Raw genomic sequence first — 7,809 nt, forward strand, 5'->3', positions numbered from 1 at the left:
AACGAATTTGGAGATGTTCGGATCACACGCGTAAGTGAATATAAAAATCAGAAAACTTCTAATTTTATGTAAAATTTGGAGCCCCCGCGCTGTTCGAGAAAAACAATGCGTCAGCTCATTAATTGAATTGTTCCTATCAGCATGTTATCCTTGGTGTCAGATCAAATGATCGAAATCGGGTAAAATTCAATTGAATCCAATTGGAATCAATCGTAGTCCAAAAATATCAAAGTCGAAATCGTTTTAATCTGATCCATTTACATCTTGCCCAGCATAGTCACGAAAGTTATCCAAACAAAATTTAGCCAGAACCTTATGAACCGTTATTTCTCTGATTTTCTGTTTCGTGATTCGAAGAATGAAATGTGTAGCCCGTATAGTCGATCCATTATACATCGCTAAAATCCTAAAATCAAAATATCATTTAAATTGATCCATTTTAGTCCCGTTTATTTCTTAAATTTGGTTAGTAGTGTATTCCCTAATTAAAAGAAAGAAAAGGGAGAAAAGGAAAATTATCTCGTTGAAAAATATCCTCTCCACCGCTTGGACTTCAGCCTCATTCCGTCAGGGCCGTAGGCCATCGGCATTATTCAATTGCACCCTGGAGCCGTTGTCCTCATCCTCTCAGCCGCTAGCTCCGCCTCCTCTCCTCTTCCCGTCAAGTGTACCTGCTGAGCTCATCCATGGCCGCCGTCGATTCTCCATGGACGGTCTCACGTGCCCTCCCCATGTCAGCTCGCTCGGTCTCCAGCGCCCGGCCCCAGCTCGGATCTCATCCTTCAGCCATGGATGTCGGCGCCGCGCCCAGCTCCTCATCATGCCGCTCCCTGGGAGTCGTCTAGCCGCGCCCCTGTTCTTTTGGTTGGTGCTCGCGTCCAGCCATGGACATCGGCGAGCTCACCCTGGGTTCCACCGGCACTGACCCTGCTCTTCTCTCCCTCATCTCTGCGACTCGGCGCCTCCTCTGCTCCTCCACCTACAGCTCGCCCCATCTCCCTGGTGTCGAGCTCGTCCTCCACCTTGCCCATGGCGCCCGCCCTCCCCAGGTCCGCGCTCTAGATCTCCCAGTCGAGCTCCCTTCGTCGCGCCCTTCCTTGCTCCTGCTCTGGTCGCCGTCGCCGAGTCCGACCCCAAGCCGTCGAAGCAGCAGCCATGGCTTTCAGTGCTCGTTTTGGCCACCTCCTCTGCCTCCGATCCGCGGCGCCGTCGTGGGCTCGCCCCAGCCCTATAGTCGCCAGTCGTCGTCGCCCTGCCCCTCTGCACGCCAGCGTCCTCTTCCTCAGCTCACCCCGTCAGCCGTCGCGGTGCTCGTTTGGGACCCACCTCTCGCCGGTCGCGCACACCTTGACGTCATCGGCAAGCAGTCCGTGGCTAATTCCTTTCCTGTGCCCATGACTTGGATCTTCTCTTGCTTGCAGTCGTCGAGGAAGACCCCACCAGTCCCCGCGCCATCCTTTGCCTCCTTGTCGTGCGCCATCAGGCATCAGCCGTGCCTCTTCGGCTCTCTCTGGCTGCCCGGTCGTCAGTTCTTGTGCCGTCGAGGAGCCATCAGCATTGTCATCGGTCCAACAACGTTGTCACGTCTTGCGTTCGCGCTGGAAGATGAAAGGGAAAAGCTAGAGCAACACTCATCAAATATCGGTGGTATGCGTGAGCCGTAGGATTTAGCTTAGGTGAGATATTTCGCTATTCCTGCTAATTAATTTGATTGATGAGTTGATTTGATGGTGATTGATGATTTCCATGTTTTCCATATAGATGCACTGTGTAATGCCTCGTTTCATACAGAGATGGGATTATGTTCTTGTTTGCAAAGTAAACATTTCATGGGGCAAAACTTAAGTTTGAAATGAAGTTTATGCGGGAATGTTTTAGTGGGTGGATGCATCTAGTGTGATTAAGTTAGTCCTTTAAGTGTTAAGTATGGGGTATTTGTATGTAAATGATAGGTTTGGTATTTCAAATGGTTATCCGATAAGTTCGGTTATCGCTAATTAAATCAAATGAATCTTTTTAGTGAAGTTGAAGAACTGCTTAGTAATTGTTACAATCTATTATATTGATTGATAAAATGTCCTAGGTGAATAATTATGATGGTATTAAGTGTTTATTGAAAAGCCTCGTTATTATAGTTATGAAATGGTGTTCAAAGTGTTAAGTAGATGCATAGCTTAACAAGGTTTAGGTTTAAGACGTGGATTAGGCGCGAAGTGCCTTGGTGGATATATAGGTCTAGTGTAATTGAAGTAATCCCCTTTATGCGATACAATTGCGTCCCCTTTATACGATACAATTGCATTCACGTGTCTGTTATAAACATTGTGTGTATGTGATGAAGTCGGTAAATTGCTTTATTAGTCATCATGTTCAATGTTAGTGGCCGAGTAAGTGTCATGGTTGGATATTACTTGATTTTTCAAGTATTTGGAATCGAATAACATCGATAGGTATTTTAAGTGAAATATGAAAATTTGCATAATAAAAGATGGGTATAAGCACTTTAGGTCTTTCATTTCTAAAGTTGTAGTCGAGTAGACTTATATAATGTTTAATGATGCTCTACTTACTAAACTAAGTAGCGTGATGTTTTAATTAGTGGTGGATTACACAGGTTAGTCGGGAAAACTAGCTTAGATAGTTAATTAAATATGCTTCCTTACTCTGCATTGTTGGTATTCAAAAATAGTGAATCAAAGTTTGACGAGACATTTGATATTGGGTGCTAGCTGAAGTTGACATAGGACTTGTGCTTAGTTTATTATCACTTGTTGTTTGGATTATATGCGGTTAAACTAGAAAACGTGATTATTGTACTTGGTTATATGTCGATACCTAGCATTTGCTTATGAAATGACGTAATGCCTTACCATTAAGTGTTTGATTCTTTACTGTGTAACATCGCAATATTATCTTGCGATATTCGTCTTGATATTCATACATGTGCATCGTGCATCTCATGAGGTACGCTAGTTGATCACGTGATGTGAAGAACAAGAACTGGATTAATCTCAAGGTGATGTGGATGATGAACCTGAAGATGGATGACCTGAACAAGTGTTAGACCAAAAGTTTTTCGTCAAGTGGACGTCATCTAACCAACACTAACCTAGTGTTATTCCAGGCAAGCCCCGGTGCATTATCCCTTTCCTTGTGTTTTAAAATTTTTATCACCTTATATGATGCATTAGGTGATAGGAGTTGTGTGCTAAACAATTGCTGCATTTCCATCCTTGGAAAATTGATTACCCTTTCTTGATACCCTTTTATGAAAAGGATTTTTATGATGCTTAGCCTTGATCTAGAAAAACAAAATGTTTTGTTTTAAAACAAAAGGTGATGCTTCACACTGGATGGGGATTTTTACAAAGAAAAGACTTGTGATGGTGAATCTATCAGGGCCTTGATGGGTTCAGCATCTGAAAAGATGTACCTCTGTCAGGTACCAAACTTTGGGTTGTAAATTATTAAGACGAGACTAAGCGGGTGACTTGCACGAGAAGGAAGTCTCGATGTAGTGTCTCCGTCTGAGTCGCTTAAGGACCGAACCGATGTAGGCTTGCTGATCGAGGACCTTTTAACTGGCCACATGCCTCGTCATGGGTAAGCTTTGCCTCAGTCTGACCACTACCACAAAGGCCACCACACAATGGGAGTGGAGAGATGGCGAGAGTAGCGTGTACCCTCCGTGGCAAGAGGCTAGGCGGTGGTGTATCTGTGCTCTCGGTTGGCGTGAACCCATTCTGGTCTTGAGAACCCCGGTGGCGAGTTGACATATGCAAGGGTTAAGTGCTACATATGTCGTGTGGTTGGAGATCCCTAGCTGGGTATTAATCGATTCGGATCGTCGTTACTTCTCGGACATGATGACTTGGTCACTGCCCTACACGTAGCAATCTAGTGAACTGAAGGGATGATAAAAGACGGCTAGTGTAGGCCAAGTGTTTGATCTAGGATAGAAAGAACTCTAGATGCAGGTAACTTTACTTAACCTGATAAGTAAAAGGAATTCTTAAGGATACACTCATAGTAAGCTTTTCTGCAAAAGAGTCTTTGAATCTTGTTAAACTTTACCTTGATTCCCAAAAGCCAGCATATCCTTGAGAGTCCTTTTCTTTAGTCGGGTAAGACTTACAAAAGTACACTTTGTACTCAGTGTTTTCGAACCCATGTTGTTGCAGGTACTAGATTTGTGCTGCTGAGGATGGTGCTAAGCGCCGGTGGGCATGGCCTTCTGATAGGTCTAAGTAGCTCTTCTATACTTCTTATTGAGGATGGTCACTTAAGCTAGCATATATTTTAAACTTATAAATAATTTTTAACATTTCAAAGTATATTCTTTGAATCATTTTTTGTAATCACTCCAATAAATATAATGTAAATTTGTTGTAACTTTTAACTTTTTGTAATAAAGAAATTCCGCTGCAAAATGTTGGTGTGTGACTTGTGTTTACTTAATCTTGCGATCCTGGTTGTAAGTGGTTTATCCAGGTTCCTTGAGACACTCGGACGGATCTTGTTAAGTTATCTGGTGCACATGCATAGTCGTCTGAGGTCTTTGAGACAAGGACAGGTGCATGTGGCCCAATAACTTGGGAGGTTCTGCCACAAGCATCATGTTCAAAATGTGTCACTGGTAATCATTGTAGTCTTGGGTTGAACACTACCATGTCCTAGGCCTAGGTCCGGACTTGCTAGAGCTCGGTATGCCGCCACCGACATGGCTAGTGAGTCTATAAGTTACCTCAGTCTGATTAGCTGAGAGGTATAGGTGTGTTAGTCTCATGGATCATGTCTGGGTGTTTAGCTTTGCCGGAGGAGGTCGCCACCAGCGAATTAGCGCGGCGGTTGGCCTGCGCTCGTCGGGGGTGGATCGGGGACCGGAGTTTGTGAATGAAAGAAAGCATGAGGGCCTCGGTGTGATGTCAGAGAAACACGGAAATTAGGCCTAGGGTCTTTACAGATTAGTTAACTCTGGGAGGGGTTTTCTGCAAATCATACCGCACGGGCGTGGGTGGCTGGCGCGGGGCCGGTTTTCCCTGTGTTCATGGGCCAAGCCAGGCCTTTCATCCCAGAACTATTCATGGTTTCTCTTTTTCTTTTTACGGGTAGATTGTAAAATCCACTAGAAAATATATAAAAATGAAAAAAATTTGAAACCAATTTTGTAGAGTCCATAAAAGTGGGTAGTTTTAAAAATATCCTTAGGATTTTTACCCCAAAAAGGAAAATTTAGCTAATTTAAAAGTTCATTTAGAAAGCAAGAATGAATTTTAGATACAAAACCAGGGCACCAAAAATTATAAACATTTGTAGAAATTTATTTACCACTATATGAGCACTTGGTTAAAATCTCAACCTGTTTGGAGTTGGTTTGCCTAGAAAACCATTAGCTAACTACATAGGGATATTTAAATCATAAGACTTAATGCTAATATAGGGTTTAGAAGAAGCTTAAGCGCTATAAAAGGGTTTAGAAGAAGCTAATATCTTGTTTGTCCAAGTAAGTTTAGTTTGGTCACTTTTGACAAGTGCTTGGTAGAGTAGAAGTATGTGTATGCTTGTCTTGTGCTTATTTTGAAGTGTTTATGTTCCTCACATCTCCTTGTGAGAGTTTGCATTTCATATCATCACATAAGCATTCATGTACTTATAATTGACTTGTAGAACACCTAGAAGAAGAGGTTGAAGTGGAAGGGGGAGAGGAACCAGTTCCTCAATCTAAAGCTTCTCCAACTGAAGGTGTTCCTGAGGGTCCTCCTGAAGGTGCTCCTATAGGTTTTGCTGCCAACTGCAATATTCTAGTAGAAGAAGAGCCTGACTCTCCTCCTCATAAAGGCAAGCCCCGGTGCATTTAACAAATTCCTTGTGATTTCAAAAGTTTTATCACTTTTATGATGCATTAGGTGATAGGAGTTGAATGATTAAACCTTGGTTGCATAACTTTCCTTGATCTATTGATTATCATCCTTGATACCTGATTTACAAAGCTAGATGTGCTTAGTATGCCTATAGATTAGGGACAAAATGTTTTGATGTATGAATCATGGTTTTTACAAAGAAAAAGGGCTTGGAGTGATGAAGGTATCAAAGGCCTTGATGACTTCATAATTCATGCAGGGTACCTCTGAAAGGTACAAGTTTTAAAGAATAGTTTAAAATGAGACCAGACATTAAGCAAGAAATTAAAGGTTGCACGTCTATGTTATTTAAGGACAACAACGATTGTTGGCTTTCATGATCTAGGACCATTTAACTGGCCACATGCCTCATCATGGGTAAGCTTAGCCTTGAATGGGCCAATACTAGAAAGACGGGACCACAATAGGAGTAGAGAGATGGTGAGAGTGATAGAAGGCAAGACCCGATTTTCTGTAAGGTATGATAACTTGATTGGGTGGAGATCTCGACGTTGATGATCTAAGGCACCGAGCAAACGGATCCTCGCAATCACTACACCACTGCTCCATTGGTTGTCACTCGTGACACACAAGTGACCTCGCAGCGAAGGCTTATCCCTACAAGCGCAATCAAGAACACATGCAAGAACAGGAAGAACACAGTCAAAATTGCATCAATTATGAGGTGGGGTCTCACAAACCGATGAACGACGATAATGTTCGATGACAGATATGATCTAAGCAAAACTCAAACCCTAATGTGGCGGCAGCTGCTGTTAAAATAGAGGTTAGGGGCGTGCACAACCACAGGAGGTACCCCTAATGGGCGCCAACCCGATACATGGGCCAACGGCCCAACATACAGTGTCGCAGCACCAAAACAGAATCTGAGTGCTAAATTGTTTTGACGATTCCCGTTAACTCCGAATGACTTTTAAGGTGGGAGCAGTTGGGTTGGTTATATAAGCTTCTTATCTTTCCAACCATCTCAAGTCTGTCACAATCAGAGTCCATATGTGTCCTAGGCGACCATTTTAGTGCAGACTGGTCCTAGAACCCGAGATGTAACCGCAACCGAGTCGGACTTGATCTCCTTCTTGTTGTGGACGCCCTTGCTGCTCCTCCTCGACACCTTAGCCTTTCCCAAGTTCTTTATGGTCATCTCCAAAGTTCCTAATCATTAAAACATCCATGGCACTGAGCGTAAGCTCTAAAACACGTTTGACTAGGTTAGAACGAACCTAGAGATTCAACTTTCGTGCACGTGCTCGTGTTGTCGATCCATGCATTGTTTGTATGGGAGTGATGTCCTCATCATCCTCCCTGACTTGAATTGAAGTCGTCCTCGACTTAGGCGGTGGCTAAGGTGCTGGCCGAGCAACCCTAGGATGTATAAAGCCATTATGCCCAAAAACAGGCGTCTCTAATTTCTGACAGATTCTGGACATCATTTTGTTACAACGATTCTTATCATCTCTGATAGTATTTTGACGTGGGATCAATGGAGTTGGAAAACTTATATCCTTATCTTTCCAACAATGTCTAGGATGTCTAAAACGGGGTCTGTATGTGGCATGGATGTCCGTTTTTGTGAGGACCACTCCTTTAGTCCGGACTGGATTCACGAATAAACTGGACTTCAACTCCCCTAGAGTTTGGAACTTATCATTGATTGGGCCTTTACCATATAGTTGACGCCCATGTACTCGTCAATCTCCCCTTCTTGGTTTTGAGTCGTCCTCGACTCAAAGTTGTTGGTGCATGCATAAGGTGTTGTTGTAGATCTTGACATCATCCTGCCTTGCTCCCCTTCTTGAATTTGACCCTGTTGTAGCAAAACATACAAAGAAGGACAAGTAGAACTGGACATGATATGGTTAGCTTTAACATAGCCCTCTAATTGATCATA

At 43.2% G+C, this 7,809-nt stretch overlaps 1 protein-coding gene across 4 annotated transcripts; it reads left to right on the forward strand.

Moving 5' to 3' along the window:
• Positions 1–203: 203 nt before the first annotated feature.
• LOC100273883 (uncharacterized) lies at positions 204–4,430 on the forward strand. Of its 4 annotated transcripts, none has more exons than XM_020547556.2 (2): positions 204–1,676; positions 2,965–3,124. In XM_020547556.2, exon 1 carries the CDS (start codon positions 885–887, stop codon positions 1,662–1,664), a length of 780 nt encoding a protein of 259 aa, XP_020403145.1. In that variant the 5' UTR covers positions 204–884; the 3' UTR covers positions 1,665–1,676; positions 2,965–3,124. The 4 variants fall into 4 exon arrangements, 3 of the variants coding, with proteins under 3 accessions (XP_020403145.1, XP_020403144.1, NP_001141749.1); XR_004855891.1 differs by adding an exon at positions 4,182–4,430 and having other exon boundaries at positions 206–3,124; XM_020547555.3 differs by having other exon boundaries at positions 206–1,676; positions 2,974–3,124.
• Positions 4,431–7,809: the final 3,379 nt, after the last annotated feature.

The sequence above is a fragment of the Zea mays genome, chromosome 2 (genome assembly GCF_902167145.1).
Source record: "Zea mays cultivar B73 chromosome 2, Zm-B73-REFERENCE-NAM-5.0, whole genome shotgun sequence".
NCBI classification, from domain to species: Eukaryota; Viridiplantae; Streptophyta; class Magnoliopsida; order Poales; family Poaceae; genus Zea; species Zea mays.